The 20,142-nt window shown below is 41.9% G+C and overlaps 1 protein-coding gene across 1 annotated transcript; it reads right to left on the bottom strand.

The window, feature by feature from the left end:
* Nucleotides 1-1,556: 1,556 nt before the first annotated feature.
* On the bottom strand, nucleotides 1,557-18,479 carry pik3cg (phosphatidylinositol-4,5-bisphosphate 3-kinase, catalytic subunit gamma). The gene is made up of 24 exons (XM_069156551.1): nucleotides 18,329-18,479; nucleotides 16,630-16,849; nucleotides 16,349-16,520; nucleotides 16,003-16,265; nucleotides 15,021-15,107; nucleotides 14,842-14,942; nucleotides 14,489-14,658; nucleotides 14,207-14,394; nucleotides 12,909-13,016; nucleotides 12,678-12,759; nucleotides 12,164-12,593; nucleotides 11,977-12,075; nucleotides 11,752-11,887; nucleotides 9,377-9,442; nucleotides 8,944-9,087; nucleotides 7,473-7,554; nucleotides 7,027-7,130; nucleotides 6,697-6,843; nucleotides 6,520-6,610; nucleotides 5,978-6,108; nucleotides 4,471-4,582; nucleotides 4,158-4,315; nucleotides 3,903-3,984; nucleotides 1,557-3,618 (listed from the first exon to the last, which is right to left on the bottom strand). Exons 2-24 carry the CDS (start codon nucleotides 16,840-16,842, stop codon nucleotides 3,419-3,421), a joined length of 3,366 nt encoding a protein of 1,121 aa, XP_069012652.1. The 5' UTR covers nucleotides 16,843-16,849; nucleotides 18,329-18,479; the 3' UTR covers nucleotides 1,557-3,418.
* Nucleotides 18,480-20,142: the final 1,663 nt, after the last annotated feature.

The following is a 20,142-nucleotide window of genomic DNA, read 5'->3' as shown; positions in this document are numbered from 1 at the left end:
CAACACTGATTGAGCAGCAACAAGAGAAACACGGATGTTCAGGCGTTGTAATGCCGAATCAGTTATTACGCTTGAAAATTGTTCACCGATATCAATCAGTAAGCAAAATATATGAACAACATTCAACAGGATTTGGTAAATCCATCAAAGCATATTTGAAATACTATTTTGAGAGTCTTTTCTTGGTTCATAAAAATAAAATTCTGTGGGTGACATCGTGTGCCCACTACGTTTTATATTCCACACACTTGCTTACACACGCTTACATCATCGGCTCTGAAGTAGCCAACTGAGCCGCCGTAGTCGCGGCTGTTATACAGTGAACAAATTGTGGGTAAATGAAATTAAAAAAAAGTGCCACAATCCCCGTGTTACGACTGGTTTCACCGTCCGAATTTGATCCATTTGGTCCGATAACGCTTGGAAAGCGTAGAAAAGCTGCATGGTCTACTCATTTGTATCCCCACTGGAGTTGGCATAGGGCTAAACTGGACGTTAGCCCAGCTGCACGTGCCCGGTGACCTGCCGTAGCCTCGACTATGTTGCAACTGCTACGGACATAAAACGGTGAATACATTTCGGACCGGTGAAATAAAAAGGCATCAGTAGCTCTGCTGTAAAACTTTTCTTCATGCTGTTGAGAGACAACTTGTTTTCTATCCCAAGCAGCTTGTTCGATCTACAGGTCAGTGGAAGAACATTTAAAACCAACCATGTCGTTTCTTGCGTTTTTTTTTGTTTTTTTTCGAGGAGTTGAAGAGAAGTGAGGCCTCGCACATACAAACACAAACGGACTCATCTCCAAACCACGGATGCTAAAGAGAAACAGGCAACCAGGAGAATAAAGGTTCTGCACTCCGTTCACGTTTCACTCTATTCAATAATCATCATTGTTGTCAAGCTTTGACTCAGTTCACAAGCGCGATAAAAAGCTCCACAATCAACTCAGCATAAAAAGCTGTGTGAAAAGAGGTTTATCCGTCTCATCCAGTTAGACCTTCAACACCGAACATCACAACATATAGAGCAGTTTACTGCGTTAGAATGGACTGACATGAAACAGAGCTATTCTTCATGCAGCACACTCACTCACACCCACTCTCTGCTGCAAATGTGTTGGTGAAGACGAAGAGGAGGAGGTGAAGAGGAGCAGAGGGATGAGATGGGAAGCTATCAGGGAGGAAGAGGGAGAATCTGAGGAGGGAAATGAGAGGAAGAAAGAAGAAGAGGGGAGGATGGGACGGGTTGATGTGGTGTCAAGCCTCACGACCCCTGAAAGGAGGGACGAGCTTGTGGTGTTGCCCCATCATGTGGTCAGAGTTCATCACTGCAGCTGATGATGAAGGACGAGCATGTGAAGAGGGAAGACGCCGAAGAGGGGAGCAAATGAACTCTGACGGGCAACACAAGCGGCAAATCTGTGAGAAGCAGCTAAAAAATATCTGCAGCAGATCTGAAGCTAAAATGTTTCATTACCCAGAATTAAATACTGAGAGCATTTACAGGCACAAAAGGTTTTATTACAAAACATTCTTTGTGGAAAAAAAAATGGCAGGTTTTCAGTCTTTTAAAACGTGTTTTTATGCAAACGTAAACCAAAAAAAATACAACATTTCAGACTGCAGGTGCTTTTTACAGCTTTTATGTCCGACTTGGAAATCACTTAAACTCATGAATCGTAGGAAAAATATGAAATCCTTCTATTTATTCACAAACTGCGAAGTTCAACTCATTGCAGAGAGTATTTAGAAGTTGTTATTTGTGCTTTACTTCGTCTCCTCACCTGCATCAGTCTCTACTCAGCTGTTATTTCATATTTTAAAACATAATAAGCTCACAATAAAATTAAAAAAAATTCAGTCACGAACAGAATTATTTGGACTTTCTTGATTATAAAATCAAAATATTCACTTCTATGTTCCACCATCCTTTAAATAGTGAAAGCATCACTGAACAGCACATTTTTTTAATTAAATTTTTTGTTTTTAATGGCATTTATTTTCCTTATTGTTTATGTATAAAAAAAATTAAACTTATCTGTATGATTTTACATTATTTTCAACCTCTGATCAGGAGAATCCTGCTGATTTAATAATTTTTTTGCATATCATTCAATACAGCTAAATATTTTACATCTTGCGGACTATTAATGGATGGAAGGACAGTGCAACATGACATCTACCACGTTATATAAAGCAATTTAACTGAATGAAACGTGTTTCCTCAGAAGAGAAGGACCTTAAAGGACCCACAAACAGGAAGTAGTTTGATTCTTTTCTTAAAGGATGAAAATGAAAATGGTAAAGATCCAGTTGGTTTCTACTCTTAGTTTCTACTTTCAGAAGGTTTCTTATTGAAACCGTATTATCATTACCGGTTTTAAGTGCTGACACTTCAACAGACAACCAAACTTCAATCTGCACGTCAGATTAAATGTTTACTTTGTAAAAGAGTTTAAGACCTTTGAAATGTGAGGTAACTCTGACTGAATGACTGTCAAATGAAACAAAACTCCTTTACAAATATGATCTTGTGTGAGTTTGGGGTGGTTGTTTGACTTGGTATGTACAGTGCAATAGAAGCAGTCATGCATCTGTCTGCATGAACGCCGTGTGGAGAGGGAAACATTCTCATCATCTTTGTTACAGCGCCTGCGTGGGTCCAGTCTTTTCTCAAACCTCAACTCAAGAGGTTTGATGGGATTCGTCTTCCACAAGATCTTTTAGTCTTTCAATCTTTTAGTTACTGACCGGCTCTGATTATTCTTTATAAAAAATGTGTCTTAATATTTGATATGGTCCTCAAGAAAATGTGTGTTTGTGGTCACTTTGTGCTGGGAATTCAAAAGTTGTTTTGTGTAATCATTTCCATCGCTTTCCTGAATTTTCAGTCTTGTGTGTGACCTGCAGGCCGCCATCACAGCCATGCCGGTAATTCACTTGTCAGTCAAGGAGAAGATAATGTGTCAGGGTCACAAGTTGCTTCACCAAGTCATAAAAAGTAGACGCATGTATGACCATGTCATGTGACGGAGGCTGAGGGTGGTTGGATGAAACAAACACAGGACTTTCACCCGAGAGACGAGTCCCACACCAAAGATGTTCAAGTCAGTAAGAAAGCAAAAGTCAACGTGGATTTCTTTTAAGTAACATAAGTAAAGAAATGTAAGTAAAGTAACCTGTGGGACAAATGTACATATTTTACACAAATCATGATCTTTTTTTACCATAACTTTGTCATTTTTGGTGCCAAAGTCTGAAGCACCTGACTTTTCACAGATAAGTGAGGCAAAACGTGACACTGACAGGATCTTCTTGTGTACTGATGTGTTACATGCAGTGAAGTGATACCGGTTTGAACCCTATTGTAAAACTGTTGTTTATATATTTTTGTCTAATTGAATATGTCTTGAGGAGTCTTACGTGGAGCGTTTCTCCACCCCCTGCTTGATCCCCAGCACCAGATGAACAAACCAGTTGATCTGAACCATCCAGCCTTTCTCCCTGCAGATCTCTATCTGGTCCAGTAGGTGGCGCTGCGCCTCGTCCTCGCTGCGGCCGACTGTCAGAGCCTCGCGGATGTACTCGATGTCCTCTTTACTGGTCAGCTGGGGCATACCTGTCAATGGTCAACGAATGAGAGTCTCATTACTTTTAAATCCATTTTAAAGAAGGATTTAAATTAAAAAAAAAATAATACTTAAACCAAATCTGAAACTAAAATTAGTGTTCACCCAGCAGCCAATAGGTGAGACAAAAACTTTCTGGAAAAGGGACAATATTTATAAACCAACTAGCATTGTTCTGCTGTAAGAGAGTATTAAAGAGAAACATGGACAGCATGGACATTTAGAAACTAACAAAGCAGTTACTGTTTTGATATTAAAGGGAAGGAGGTCGTACCGGTCATCAGCATCATGGAGAAAAGAATGATGAGCAGGTTGGTGTGATGACGAAGGGCGAGGTAAGCCTTCACACACACGTCCTGAGAAAGAGAGAGAGGATGGACATGACGCATACAGAGAAATCTAACGTCTGACTGATTCTGGCAGTCTGTTTATATTTTTAAATCACGGGGGATGAATGTTTATGTATGTGCGAATGAATGGTTGGAGAACAGAAGTCCCCCCTCAGCGTGCAGCGTGTGTTTTTCTGCACCTGGAACTTCTGGAAGTGGGGGCTACTCTTCTTTCCCGACGTTCCCATCACATACAGGAAGTCTGGTGTGAGAACGAAAGGAACCCACTCCTTACTGATTCCCATGAAGCTCTTATAATTCCCCAGGATGTGGCCGAAGTCAATGTGGAAGAGATTCCCTGCAGAAACACAAAGGAGGTTCTTACAACTAAGAAGCATTTTTTTTTTTTTTTTTTTTTTTTTTAAATGAATCCAAAAAAATAGGCTGAATATTTCTTAAGATGTGTTTTTGAGTTTGTCCGACATCGAGATGAAACCACAGACGAACAATTACCAGATTCAGTGATCATGATGTTGTCATTGTGACGATCTCCAATCCCCAGGACGTAGGTGGCCACACAGTATCCACCACAGGAGTACAGAAACCTCTCCACCGCCTGCTGGAACTATACAGAAAGAAAATCTTGTTTGTCTTATATTAAAACTGCTTTCGAGCTAGTTTTTAGTGCCGTTATTTCCTCGTGTATGACGATATCTGGGCCGTCACCTAAAGGTTTGATTAGTGGAACATTTTGTTCACTCAAGTCATTGAGGTCGGATGAACTCTTCTTGTTTGAGAAAAGCAGACTGTGTGAATGAAACATAGACGCTGAGGCTGCAGGTGTCGCAGCTAAAAGTAGTGTGTGTGTGTGTGTGTGTGTGTGTGTGTGTGTGAGAGTTCAATGGTAACAGGAAGAACCCGCAGTGCCGCTTCCTTCCTGTCTGTCACTATTTCCTCTCGTGATAAACACAAGTGCGGCTGGAAACACAGCGGTACGATCGACACAACGATTACGTAATAAATGTCACAGTGTGATATAAAAAGTGATTAGTTTATTGATCAGAGTTTTATAATCAGATGTAACGATGAACTGGAGAGTTGGTCAGTGAATTTCCGTATAATCCTTTCATGGATGTCGATTTTTCAGGCCACTTATTTACACATGATCTGATTCATAGACTGACTCTCAAGAGATGAAGCTGGTTGTGATGTAGCAACAACCAACCATGATGTCACCCACTGGTTTGTGAGCTTTTGTTTTGATTTTATTTATTTTATTTATTTGACCTTTATTTAACCAGGTAATATCAATTGAGAACCAATTCTCATTGACAATGATGACCTGTCAGCACAGTCCTGAGGTGCATGTTTTTGGATGATGGTAGGAAGCCGGAGAACCCGGAGAGAACCCACGCAAGCACAGGGAGAACATGCAAACTCCTCACAGAAAGGCCCAGGACCGGATTCGAACCCAGAACCTTTTTGCTGTGAGGCGACAGTGCTAACCACTGCACCACCGTGCCTCCCAATAATGGCATTTTGGCCATCACCATCTTGGGTTTTTCAAACAGGAAGTGGCCATATTTGTACAAGATGGGGAGGAGCAAGCGGTGGATATGACTGAGAACCTGAAGACAATACGCCCGCCAACCTATATCATAAACCACAGGCCTGTCAATCAAACCAGACACGGCCCCAAACATAGCCAAACGTCCTCGAGGCCTCATATCTGATTATTTATGAAATTATTTTCAGATGGATCATCAGAAAACTAATCAAAAGGAGTGAATTTATCTAATGATACCATGATGAGTTGTGGAAAAAATGTATTGACATTTGTGTTTCATGAGAGAAATTCATGCATTTTGAATGGGAGTCTATGGAGACGGAGGTTTTTTGGAGTCCAACCCTAGTGGTCCTCAGTGGAATTGCACTTTAAGGCACTTCTGTATCAATTCACTTTTTAGACCTGGAGACTACATTCATTGTTATATATACAGTCTATGGTTGTGATGCGTACCTTGTCCTCGCTCACACACTTGTCCCGCAGCCACTGGTAGAGGATTTCATCTTTAAACGCTCCGGTGCTTCCCACAACACTCTGCTGGATGTTAGCGATGGTGGTGGCGTCCTTAACGATCTCAATCATGCCTACATCGATGCAACGATAAACACACAGAGAGAAGGGGTACAAATCACAGACATGACAAGCCCTAGGCCAATTTCTAGACTTTCCACTAGGGAATAAAATGCCCAAATTGTCAGATCATAGTGTGCAACAATCAGCAGGTTATAGTAAGATTTGAAAAACTCCAGCAAAATATTTGTCTTCCACCTGATAAAAATGTTGCATTGGTGAGTGAATATAACAGAGTCAGGATGTCACCGATGCTACGGAAATAAAGTACAGAAAAGCTACATCCATTATAGTCATTATTCATACGGAAAGAGCTTTGGAGAGACAAGTGTGCCACACTCAGCAACCTTCTCAAGATGGTGTGTTTCATAACACTTGGAGATGTTTATTCCTTTTTTTTAAACCCGTGCAGCTGATAAACTGACCTATCCTGTTGCCAGTGGAGATGCAGCCGTACGGTAACAGACAGAGATCCAATGACTCTGTCTCCCAGATCGACTCCATGATCAGCAGAATCTGAAAGGATGACAGAGGAAGTTTACCGACTTTTTTTTTTTCCATTATTTGCTCTCTTCTGCCTAAGAGATGATGCTGCTACTCACCTGCAGGATGAGCATGTCCTGCCTGAGGTCATCGCCGTCTTTGAAGATGATGCCTATGGGGTCTTTGGACAGAGTGGTGGGGTCGGCCCTTTTGAACTGCAGCCACAGCGGTTTCTTCTTGGACGCCATCACTTTGCACTGCTCGATCTACGTGAACATAAACAGTTTCAAACTCACTGACAAAGTTAATATTCTGATGGTTCTGATGAGAAATCAGTCGTCATGTGAGTTTATGCTTCTTTTTATGTCTGTGTTTATTATACGGTTGCGTGTGTGTGTGTGTGTGTGTGTGTGTGTGTGTGTGTGTGTGTGTGTGTGTGTGTGTCTCACCAGCAGGGCTCCAGCTCTTAGTCCTGGATCATAAGGGACTCTAAAACTGTCCGGCAGACCAGACAACTGCAGAACCTCCAACTTCTGACGCAACTGAAGCACCACTGACAAACACACGAGAGAGAGAGAGAGAGAGAGAGAAAAACACACACACACACACACACACACACACACACACACACACACACACACACACACACACACACACACACACACACACACACACACAGCTTTAGTGTCATCTAATTCTTTAGACTGTATTAGCTTGTTGAGTTTCAGTTTTCATTCTTATCTTGCCTTTATTTCTAAACTGATCTGCAGATCTAAAGAACATTAGATGCACTTTCACCACACAGGGACGTTCATGATGTACAATAGGTTAGTATCAAAGCTTTGTTCAGCTCACAGCTGCAGCGCGGCTGTAAAGTATGATTCCTCCTCCTCACCTTGTGCTGTGATGTCATATTTATCAGCTGACATGGTCTTGACCTCACGGGCGACTTTCTGCAGAGCCTCTGTCATCTCCACCTGGAAACCATCAATTCTCCATCAGCTCTTTCTTTCAAAGGCCTACTCAGTTAATCTCTTGCAAATAATACCACCTCCCCTCCCACACACGCACACGCACATGCACACACACATGCACACGCACATGCACACGCACACGCTAAAACTTAAAAAGGCACCATTCAGCTTGGTGCCAAGAGGCCACGACCGCTGCGAGCAGAGTGGAGTCAAAATAGAGGATTAAAGAACAGAGTAAAAGATGACTCCTGCACCTGGAGAGCAGAGAGGGAGAGCATCAATTCACCCTGTCAAACAGTGACATTCTCCAAATGTCAGCAAAAGGTGACATGAGATCAGATACAGCAGCTTCCTCTCCTCTCAGCACAGAACCAGAGGAGGCTGGCGAGCAGGCAGGAAGTCCTCTCAGCAGAGGAGCAGATATGCTGCATTAATTTGAACTCAAAATAGAATCAAAACATACAAATGAAAAAATATTTTTAAACCATTGATCTGTTGGTTTGGAGTCAGAAGAAGGTATCCACAGCCAGTAAGCTGCTAGGAAACCCGTGAACAAGTATGAAATGTATGTACAGAGACCGGCTCATCAATACGGCAAACAACATTTTTGGGGGACGAGAGGCACCGACTCGCTTCATCATTCAAACTGTCCTCCAGTATTCACCAAAAAACAGATCCAAATTTTCATTTGATCCACAAGCCATTGAGCTTCTAAAGAAAACGTGTGCATAAATGAAGTAGGATGTCCAGCTGGTCCTTCATCCAGCTCTGGTGCAAGGTGTCTGGATATGTCCACTCATGTATGCTGATGTTTACTCACATATGGCAATTTGTGCGTAGGAATATGATGATGTGATGGACTGCCTATGTGGTTATGCTGCAAAACAATTTCCCCTCGAGGACAAATAAAGTTTCTATTCTATTCTATTCTATTCTATTCTATTCTATTCATTGATGAGGCCCATCCATAACATAGCTCTGTTTGAGGCTGAATATCTAACAAATGATGGAACTATTTTCAAAAGAACCACCAGAACACTGATCATAAGGAGTAAAATGAGTTCATGACACCATGATGAAAAAACGTATTGACTTAGTTTGATGTTTTTGGAGTCAGCCCCTAGTGGCCCTCAGTGGTATTGCACTTCAGCTTTGTTTTCACTTATTAGAATGGATGTAGTTTGCGGATCTGATAAATAGTCTTTGGCCCCATCACCTCGACACCGACAGCTCATTGTAGTGCTGATCATTACAGTTATATCATTGTCCAAAGTATTTCCAACTTATCACCAAACAAATTTATTGTGATAAGAAAGCGCCGATCACCATTTTGTCAGCATGTTGCTTTATGTCATTTGTGTATAAATGTGTGTATAAGATGTGTGACGTCACCTGTTTCCTGAAGTCCTGCAGCATGTCTTCACCGCAGCCTCTGAGGTAGGCCTCCAGCAGCACAGCGTACCGCTGCTGGTAGTGCATGGACTGGGCGATCTCACTCCGCAGGAACCAGAACAGGAAGTGACCGATACGTTTACTCTGTGGAGGGAAAACAGAAGAAAGAAGCAGTTTAATTACGTCTGATGCTCACAAACATCCTGTTAGAGACGGCTAGAGATCTCAGGTATGTTCCTACTGAAACATATTAATCTGTGACAAAACAAAGCAAAGTAATAATTAAAGAAACCAAAGGAACACACACACGCCCACATGCACACACACACACACACACACACACACACACACACACACACACACACACACACACACACACACACACTGCATGAGACAATGTAAAAATAGACACACAGATGTTGATCCTGCTTACCCTCAGAGCTCTCTTCAGCAGGAACCTGACCAAAGCGCTGTCATGGTAGGGCTCAAACTTGACTGCCTGCAGGACACACACACACACACACACACACACACACACACACACACAGAAACACAAATTATTTAACAAACAGTCCCCGCAAGTTCTGATCAAGTTAATATTTTAACTTTGAGTAGAGTATTTAAACTGCACAACAAGGAAATGTAACAGTGTTCTTCCTGCTGTCCCGTTTCTTAACCTCTGAAATATGCTCCAAAGCACAATAAACGGCGGTTCGTCCAAAACAAGATGCTTTATTGGGGGGTTTTGTTCCAAAAATCACATGACATAAAGGTCAGACATTCTGTTATGTAAAAGACACCCTGTGGAGTTTTTGATCAGTAGGGATGTGTGTGCCGACAAACAACAAAGCCACATTCATTATATAGTAAAAACAGGCAGCGTGAACACATTAGGCATGTTTAAAAATGTTTCAAGGCCTCGGGGGAAACAGAAAATGTACCGCAGAAAATGTTTCCAGGAAGAATGTCACAGCATACATTGGACAGCCTGGGGTCAGAGGTCACAGTGAGACGGGACGCTCTGTACACTGTGGCAGTGAAGGAAGTGCAATGAAAACACAGAGCTCATTGTGTTCACACAGAACTACATTTCAAATGTTCAGCGGAGGAAGCAGTGAGCGGTTGAAGAGGAGAGAAATGTGGACGGACGACCGGCAGCTCGAGCTGAAGGAGAAAGTGAGGGAGAGTTCTGACAAACTAAACTATTTTACAACAACATTTTCAGGATGAAAGAAATAGTTTTGTTGTGAATTCATCCATCAGTTACATCTGACATGAAACGAGTAATAACATCAACTGTCTAAAGCCCTGTCCTTTCTGTTGCTGCGTTTTCTGCTCGGTTTTTCAGTATTTTCTCCGACAACAGACGACACAGAAGAAGTCATATTGTTCACGATAACATTGTTCTAATGGCAATATTCTGACTTGTTGACATAATGTCACACCATCACACAGCATTCAGTATGAAGTACATCTATGTTACGTGCTAAACTTACACAGCAACAGCCAGCATGACTGGAAGTGTCAACAGGAAGAGAAGTTAGTTTCAAAAAGGAGAGCGACTTTAGGTTAAGTTGCGAGAGATTAGATGTACAACAAACTACAGTAACATGTTTGTTTTTACTGAGTAATCGAAGGCAAACTGTTACATTTAGGGTGACATACACAAGTGTAAAATTATACAGTTATATAAATTATATAATTGTATGTTCTTGAAATAATCAATAAAACATCTTTCAGTATTTTGTCATATCACCCACCCTATTTAAAACTAGAACAAATAGAATGACGCTTACTGTAAACTACCTGCTCTGAGTCAGTACGAATACTTTACAAAACAAGTCCCTACTTGTTTGGACAGGATTTAAATCAGTATTTGACTGACAGCAGTGTATTCCTATATATGTTCAGTATACAGTATTCTATGCACACATATTGAATCTTGGAGAATATACTGGTACAAAACCCTCCACAAACGACTGAACACTGATGACACTGAGCATGATTTTCCTGTCAGACCGAAGAGCTCTTTATTGGCCTCAGCTGATGATTGATGTTGTTCACGCAAATCTGACCACAGAGTCCACGATGGAAAGACATCGGAAGACAAACATGCAGCATGTATCTGTTGAGCTGATTCTTCATATGAGCTTGTGAAACAGTTTAACACAGAATCTGGTGGAGCAGGAGAGGAAATATAAGGAAGGAACTTTTTTCTGGGCTGTTTTGTATTTTCAATTATCAGTAAAACCAATAATGACGGTTTCATCCGAGATTTATTCATCAGACAGTTGGCTAGCTGTTCCCCCGTTTCCAGTTTTTGTGCCAAGATGAGCTAACTGGCTCAGCTAACGAGGAGTAGGAAACTGTCCACCTCTATCTTTTATGTGCCAACAGTGAAAGTATTAATTATGGACAATGCGTCTTTTACGATGCAGCATTAATGGATTATTATTACTGATGCATTAATAAATAAACAGCAGTTTGATGCTGCAGCTGGTCGAGGATTTCAACTACTTCATATACTGTTGGGTAGCTTCATCTTAAACAATGCATCAGGTTCTATAAGCTGATTATTGGTTTAATGAAATCAATTCTTTAATAATGTAATTAATTAAATAAAGTACCTGCAAGTGAAATAAAAAGGTCAATATTTAACTCCGAAATGTAGTGGGAGAAGGGAAATATGAAAGCAAAGTGAGAGTCCTTTCAAATTAAACATAAGTTTTGAGTAAATGCACTTAGATGGAAGTGTTTCAGCTGTACTGGCTTGAAGAGATCGGCACGAGAGGAAAAGAAAAGAGTCACCTGTACAAGCTGGAGAAGATATCTGAGCACATCGTCTTCCTCCAGTGTCTCCAGCTTCCTCACGGCCATTGAGCGAACCTGAGCATCGGAGTAGTGGCAGTCCAGCAGCTGCATGGCCAGACCGACATCCAGACCACTGAAGAGGAACAACATGAGGGCAGGTGCTGTGACACTGAACCCCACTGAGGGGAAGCTACATACGGAGTAGTGAACCGGCCTTTTTACCTGGTGTCCCACGCGCTGCTGCGCTCCAACAGACGGTGCGTCGCCAAAACGTCCTCCTGCTTCCCCCACCGGACGGAGCCCAGCAGCTTTGGGTGAGCCCTGAGGACAGGAAGTTGGTGGTGAAATGAGATATTCTGCAATGAGGCTATAACACTTTGTAGTCCATTTAATGTGAAATAAAAGGTACCTGGGGTCGCGCATACACTCGTGCCTGAAGTGCCACAGCAGCTCTTTGTCCTCAGGACTGAGTGGGTGGAGGGGGTCGGTCGCCACGATGGCCTCGAACTGTTTTTTCAGGTGGTTGGGCATCTCCCTCTGACCTCTCTCGCCTCCCTCAGCTTCCTCTGCACCGGCCACGCAGTCCCGGCCCACGTCCCGGCTCTTGGGCAGCACCACCGGGTAGCAGTACTTGTCCAGCAAGACGGCGACGGCCATGGAGGAGGCCTTGTCCGGGTTGGTGGCCGAGGTGAGCTTGTCGGCGTTGATGCTGCTGCTGCTCTCCTCGCTCTTCTCTGGCATCTTCCACATGTGGAGGATGAACTCGCCCTGGCGCAGCAGAGAGCGGTGGTCGATCAGGAGCAGGTTGACGTAGTACAGGGGACGAGTCTTGGTCTTTCCTGAAAGGTGGACGGACAGACAGAATGAAGACTCCCTCTGTAGGTTTTTAACGTGAGAAGCAGCTGAATGTGAAATGACTTTACCGTCAAGGCTGCCAGCTCCTGCTGGATTATCCTGGTAGGAGCCTCCTTTAGTTGGTGTCTGGGGCTGCTTCCCACAGATCACCTAGGTAACAGAGGGAAAAACTTATTTCATTAATTAGTTTCATTACATGACAGCACATGGGAACTCTTATTCAACCCACAAATACACTGTATAAATACAGTATTTCAGAACTGGTCACAACGAGGACACACTTTGAAGGACAGTTTTACCTGCAGGTTGAGGCGTGCCCCCTTAGGCAGGTCCTTGATCTTAATATTAAACTCCAACCAGCAGTTCCACAGCACTTCTTCATTGAACGTTTTGGAGGTCGTCCTCTCCTAAAAGATTAAAGGTCCCATATTGTATACATTTTGACTTTCATTTCTTTTTTTTATTATACAGCATGTTTAGATGCTTCGTAAATACTGGGAAATTGTCAAAACATTCAGTCAACGGAGGTATGCAAAAAGCCTATATTCAGCAACGAGCCATTCGGACAGCTGTACATTTGTGATGTCACAAACTCAGGTCATATATCCACCCTCAGCACAGCCCTGTCCAACCTTTTATGGGGAAGAAAACACATCATTCTGTTGAAGAACTAATAAGCTACAAGACCAAAGAAAACTTCTGATTGGCCTGAGCATGCATCACTCAGCCAATCAGAAGAGAGGGTCGTTGACATCAAAGTGCCTTAAAGGTATAGAGGTACTCTTAATAGAGCTCCTGAGAGAAGCTTAAGGGAGATGTAAAACTAAATGTAGATGGTTTTTGGTCCTTAAAACCACAAAAAATATCTTCTTTTGGATATCAAGACTGCAAAAAAAACAAACAAAAAAAACAGAAAAGAGTAAGACCTGGGACCTTTAAATTCAGGATTAAACTCTGCTGTCCAAAAGTTGCTGTATATATGTGTTTTGAAACTGAACTAACATGCTGAATCAACTTTAAAGATATCATCTTTACACCTTCATGCAAATCATATCCCACTTATAATGCTATTTATGGGCGGTAATTTTCAACCGTATCCTTTCCATATAGTTTTATAGTAGCTATTCTCATGCAGGATTCAAATTACCTTCACAGGAAACAGCAGCATGTCACTGAGTATTACTGTTTTGAATGTTTTCTTACTGATAAAACCCTCTTTGTTTTCTCTCTTAGAAACCGCATCAGGAGTGTATTAAACTACTGCTAATGCAAAGGGAACATTTCCAACTGCTGCTACTTTCAACAGATCAAATACATAGAGGCTTTTATTGTGAGGTATTCACAGGAAACGTAATTATTTTTGTCACAGAAGTTTTCCCAGACAGCAAGTATTGATGTGTCTATTAAACAGGACAGCAGTTACTTTTGGTCTGTTTGTATTTGGGGTAAATTGTGACATAAATAGTCATTTAGTCACTCAGATATTTATTGAAATAAGGTTTATTTCTTTGGTTAAAGAGATTAACCATCAACGCCTAACCCCTTTAAAATCAATGAAGATCCCAAATGTCCTCTTTCATCCTCATGTTTCCATTACCTGCGCTAAAAGCTGCTGCCCGTGGAAGATGCTGGCCTCTATGAAGACAATAAACTCTGGGACTTTGGGGAGGGATGGGATGTCGATACCCAGCACCTTCACCCTGAACTTCCTGTTGCAGTCCCACATGGAGATGGTGAACACTCGCTCGTGGTCCTTTTCATCGATAGTCAACTGTTCATGGGTACCTGTGAGGAAAAGTGAGAAGAAATTAGCCTTAGATCAATAAAACTGAAACATATGTCATCACATACACAGAGACAACTCTGTTTAAGCGGTGACCTGCTACTCCGGTGCAATCGTCCACTTGGGCCCAGTCCTCCTTCTGGACCAGATCCAGATCCGGATCAGGGTGGCTCTCCAGAACCAGGTGGATCTCCTCCCCGTTCTTCAGGCACTGACGGATCCAGTTAAAGTTCTGCAGAGGTGTCTCTCCATACAGGTACTCCTCTCTGTGAGACAGGACACGCTAATGGGTATCCTCGGATGTAAATATAAAGTACAAATGCTTTTCTGTTTGAAAATCCAAAATAACAAAATACTCTTTGACTTTCGGTGCGAACGTGATTACATTGGCTGCGTATGTGGGTCGCTCAGCTGTGTCTGCAGGCGTTTTTTCTGTACATGTGCCTCACCTGCCACACACACGCAGCACGAAGTCTGATTCACACATGTTGTCGGGGATTCCCAGCAAAACTCTTTTACTCGCTATCTTGGCGAAAAAGCTCGCCAACACCTGAAGAAGAAGGAAAACAGTCAGAAAACGTCACTGTAGTCAAACAGGAAGTAGCCGTTCATCAGTACGTCTGTCTACCTGTAATGGTGCTTCATCGATGGAGACCTTGATGGTCTGGCTGGCTGTGTGGATGTGGATCACCACCAGGATGTGGCCGTTATTAACCTTGAGAGGAGAAACAAAGTGAAAACAATGAATGCAACAACTAAATCATAAATCTTTAAAGTAGGTGTGTAGGATTTAGAAGGCTCTAATGGAAGAGCTGAAATATAATGTTCAGAATTATGTTTTCTTTAGTGTTTCCTTAGAATGAACCTTTAATATCTACACAGGTAGGTCTTCTTAGAGAGATCCCACCATGTTTCTACAGTAGCCCAGAAAGGACAAACCAAACACTGGTTCTAGAGAGGCGCTTTTTTTACCATAGATTTTCTTACACACATGAAAGGGGAGGGTGAATTGATGGGTCTTCATGGATGCAATCTGCAACCTAACCACTGGAGGCCACTAAATCCTGCACACATCTCTGTTAAGTCAATAAAACACAGAATTACTTATAAACTAAAGATACTCTTCAACAAATCAGCAAGTCTGTAGCTCGGAGGTATTAAGTGAATCATTAATTCAACCATGAAATACAACTCTCAACAAGAATCTGTCGGTTGATAAAGAAATTTAATTTCTAAACTTCTAACATGCTTCACCTCAGCTGGCCAACCAACCAATCAACCAACCGACTGTGTGGATCTACAGAGAGAGAATACAAGTGATAATCAAGCACCTATAATACATGGACTGTATGATACACAGGCTTTCAACATGCTTCGTTCAAAGGTGAACGATACAATGATTTTTTTTACTGGTGCCTGAGTGAACGATGTCACAACAAGACCAGTGAAAGCCCAACACTGTCCACGCTACACAAGGAAGAGGAATCCAGACACGCTGCTGTGCTACTGTCCTGCCAGTCCTCACTGCAGTCACATTATAAGCTCATGTACCATGATAGAATATGTTTGGAACAGCTGCATATATGCAAGAGGCAGTAACACACACACACCTTGGTGAGCAGGTGCTCAGGCAGTGGTTTGCGGGTCACCCAGGGGTCCATGGAGTACAGCTTCGGGTCGCGGTCCGACAGCTCGATGCGTCGCGGCGTCAGCAGCTTCCTGCGCGTGAACTCCAGCTCGTCATCGTGGACGTTGCTGACGTCAGTCACATCGTAGCCAATCAGGTAGTTCAGGTAGCGCTGGTACTGCAGGGAGTCGTCTGAGGGCTGTGGGCGGGGCACCAGCTGGATCCGCCCCACGTTCTTCTTCAGGGCTTTTGTTTTTTAAACAGAGACATTACATCATCACATAAACAGCAGCTCAGTTTCTGACTCCAGAGAGGAGCAGTGGTCGTACCTCTCCAGTATCGAATGCAGTCCAGCGTCTGGAAGACCTGGTGCTTGTCGTAGATCTCGCAGACGTTGCCTTTCTTCTGGTAGAGCAGGATGCAGTGGTCGGGAGACAAGCGCTGGTAGAAGTCAGGACACAGGTTTAAAGTCACCGCCTTCAGCCACACCTGAGCTTTCACCTGGGAAACGAGAAACAAGCCCGACAATATATCTCATTCACGAAGGATCATTTCCACATTGATTCCAAATAACGCCGAGCTCCGACTATGAATCAGGATATAAACTGACCTGTTCTACGGTCCAGTTTCCAGCCACCTCCAGCAGCAGAGAGTCGGGGCCGTTTCCTCCCCGCGCCGCGGTGGGCAGCATAAACTCAACGGTGATCTGATCCATGGAGGTGCAGGAGGACGAGGTGATGGCTTTCTTTCTCCTCCTCCTCCGGCTCTCTTCTCGCACGACTTCGGGCTCTTCGTCACTCACCTGGATCTGCTGCCCGTCCATCGCCTAGCTTGTGAGACAGAAGCAGAAAAACTTGGCATCATCGTTCATGTCATCATTTGTACGTCCCATCTTATTTCTACAAGGCAGGTTTTTGCAGAGAGGAAGAGGCGGGGACACAAATAAATCAACAACAAAATCAAATGAAGAGAGGCAGACCTTTGCAGAAGAGCCCGCCTGAATTAGAAATCACTCTGATTTTGTGTTATTTTTGAATGTAGTTATTTATAATTATTAAATTCCCAGAGAAGTGAAGTTTACTGTTTCAGTGCGCTGATGTCAGCGTGGACAAAAAACTGCCTGCATTACATATCTGTGTCACAAGTGTTAAAAGTATTTCAAAAACTATCTTGAGAGATCATTGCAAAAAAGTATCTATATAAAACAAAATCGGTCCATATATCAAAATCTGAATTATTTTACTCCCTAATATCGGTATCGGCCTCAAAAATCCAGTATCAGTCGGGCAGTAATTTGTAATTCCAACACTGATCTGTGACCTCAGACCTTCAGGGCTTTGGGCCACCATTAATAAACTGTATTCATTGAGAACTCGTCATTGCAGTCACAAGGAAACTGCTTTTAGAAAGTCCTGCTTCTGTAATCGTGTCTATTGACTGTTGGAATAGGAAGAGATGAGACATGATGAGAGTTAATGACAAAATAATGTACTACTGTTCCTTTGAAATTAATTAAATACAGCACTATCAATTATTTTCTTAAATCAAACATTCATTAATCAAACAATCTATTTGTCAATGAAATACAGACATGGATGTGGCAGATGTCACTACATACAAGTTTGAACTAAGTTATGTTTTACTCTGGCTCTAACGTGATTAAATCTGTATTAAAAGAATAAACTCAGGTCCTTACATCTCTATTCAAAACCCAGAGATTCAGTTTAGTGATAGAAAACAACAAAACAGCAATTCTTCACTTTCTACACATCTCGAAAAAGCACTGAGCAGAAGTCAGAAACAATGAAAGTCATACATATGTGGGTACAACTTTATAAAAACTTAACTGGGAGGCCAAATAGTATGTTATTATATACACAGCATCGTGGGTGTTGTAGTCCACGTTGACTAAACTTAAAATACACTGCAGTCATTATTAACACACAGCGTTATTTTTGTCGGAAGTGTTCAGAAGTCACAGGATTGAATGGCTGGAGTTTCTCTTCTGCTTCTTTCACATCAGCAGAGGAAGCTTTGAAAAAAAAAAAAAAGCAGGAAGCAAAAACTCGAAGGCAGCTTGGATGGAGCTAAAACTGTGACCGTCGGAAACATCTCAATGTCTGCATCGGCTGTTATAAAATAACGCTGACGACCCCGCGGGTAGTAAATACAACTTTTTTATCAGAAGTCACCACGGCCGAGCAGCCTGCGGTGTGTAACGGTACAGCTGCCATAATAACCGGAGGGAGAGGCGAAAGTTACGTCAAATAACAGTCGTGAAGTTGTTTTTTGTTTTGTTTGTGTCTCACCAATGAACGTGGACGCGGACGGTAACGACACCCGGAGCTGCGGACGAAGACTTCGGCATTTATGCGAAATGAAAAGTCCACAGACAGGAGGAAAAACTTTGGTTTTGAAGTTTGGGTCCAAAGCCCTGGTGCGAGGAAACGCAGCGGAGATCCAGAAAGTTCGTCAAAACTCACCGGCGAACTTTTTTTCTAGCGAGAACGAGAGCAAGACTTCCGGTTTTTCTCCAAAGTAAAATACCGAAGCTGACATTATGGGTCATTTTGTTCAATATTATTTTAGAAAAAAACAAAAATCAGATATATTAAAATAAAGAAAGTTACGTGAGGTTTTAGGAGGCCTTTTTAAGGTTATTATTACTATAAGCATAATATTACCGTAAAACAACTTTTAGAGTTTTGTGATTTGAACATCCGGTTATCACGTCTGACTTGATGGCAGCAAACCTGACAGTGACGTTTATGTAGAATTGTATTTACTGCCCTCTAGCGGTCACAGTGACGAACTGCATCACCACAATGAATACAATTTTTATTTTTATTTCACTTTATTAATCCCCGAGGGGAAATGAGTACATGGTAACAAATTGTTTACCAATAAGCTTATTGATGGTTAAGAAGAAAAAGACAAAAAAAAAAAAATGAAAAAAATATTCCCATTTAATTTTTGATGTAGTTGTAGTCTCTGACCATTAGAAAAAAAGGAACAAATTAATCACCAAATTATAACTTGTAATTTTTATTAATCAGATTGAGTCAGGTTGAGGTTTACTTATTATCCTTAAGAGTATAAATGTCCATCATGTGTTATTGATATAGTTTGATTCTGTCCGTATGTTATCGTGTCTAACTTGATGTGTGGCGCTTCGATGAATTTCTGTAATATGACCGCTGGAGGGCAGTGAATACTCACGATTCTACATATGGGAAATTTATAACTTCTTTTTTTTATTTATTTATTTACTTACCATGTATTAGCCAAGAACTTTAACATGATCTGGCCACTTCTGTGTAACTTTTACGACCACCTGAACAAAGACCTGGATGCTTTCCTACCTGAACCAAGGCTCGATTGGTTTATTGCCCTTAATTATTTCTGGCATTGGCTCAGTTATTAGTTTTTAGTATTAGGGCACTGTAACACTGATGATTATTCACTTATTTCACACAATAGTTGCATTGTCTATGCATATTTGCAGATTTATTTTTCAAAAAGATCGAATTTCACACAGCAAAGCATGTGTTACATGTCTTACTCTGATTATGGCTTATTCACTTTGTCCTGCTTGCAGCAGTGAGGCATCTATAATTACACTAAGCGATGTATTTAAGGGCTTTAAACAGCAGTTACAAACGTGTGTCTGAAACAAAAGAGTAGGCCAGTAAAAGGCAGGTTATATTGCTGAAACCATTGTTGGTATCTCTGAATACATTACAATTGAGCTAAAGGCTATTTGTCTGATGTCATTTGTATCTACGCTTTAATTACAAACAACTTCAGTAAATCATGAGATGATCTAGAGACTGAACCTTCATGTTGAAAAGTCGATGTGTTCATTATACAGAGGCCTAAATGTTTTGTAATAGTCACTTGGGGCAATTTGTCACATTTCACCGTTTTAACCCACCCAATGTTTTATTGTTGTGGTGATGATAATGAAGAAAGCAAGCTGGCAGTGAACTGACCAATGAGGGCGAGAGAAGCCATAGACTGACACCAGGTTCGGCCAATGGGAGAGCTTGTAAAATTGTGTTTATACCAGCCCCCTTTTCCGTACAAGGCGACTGTTTTGGTGAGTTAAGGAAAGTTCATTGAA

This window comes from Embiotoca jacksoni, unplaced genomic scaffold, assembly GCF_022577435.1.
Source record: "Embiotoca jacksoni isolate LCO1_2020_lvr unplaced genomic scaffold, fEmbJac1.0.p SCAF_21, whole genome shotgun sequence".
NCBI lineage: Eukaryota > Metazoa > Chordata > Actinopteri > Embiotocidae > Embiotoca > Embiotoca jacksoni.
The sequence above is the reverse complement of the archived record's forward strand: the minus strand, read 5'-3'. Positions and strand labels throughout refer to the sequence as shown.

Coding starts and splice junctions, on each gene's coding strand:
- pik3cg (XM_069156551.1), bottom strand. CDS start 16,842: ATGGACGGGCAGCAGATCCAGGTGAGTGACGAAGAGCCCGAAGTCGTG. Junction 7,555..8,943: donor TGCAGGACTTCAGGAAACAG/GTGACGTCACAC, acceptor GATGGTTTCCAG/GTGGAGATGACAGAGGCTCT. Junction 3,985..4,157: donor CCCACTTCCAGAAGTTCCAG/GTGCAGAAAAAC, acceptor TCTCTTTCTCAG/GACGTGTGTGTGAAGGCTTA.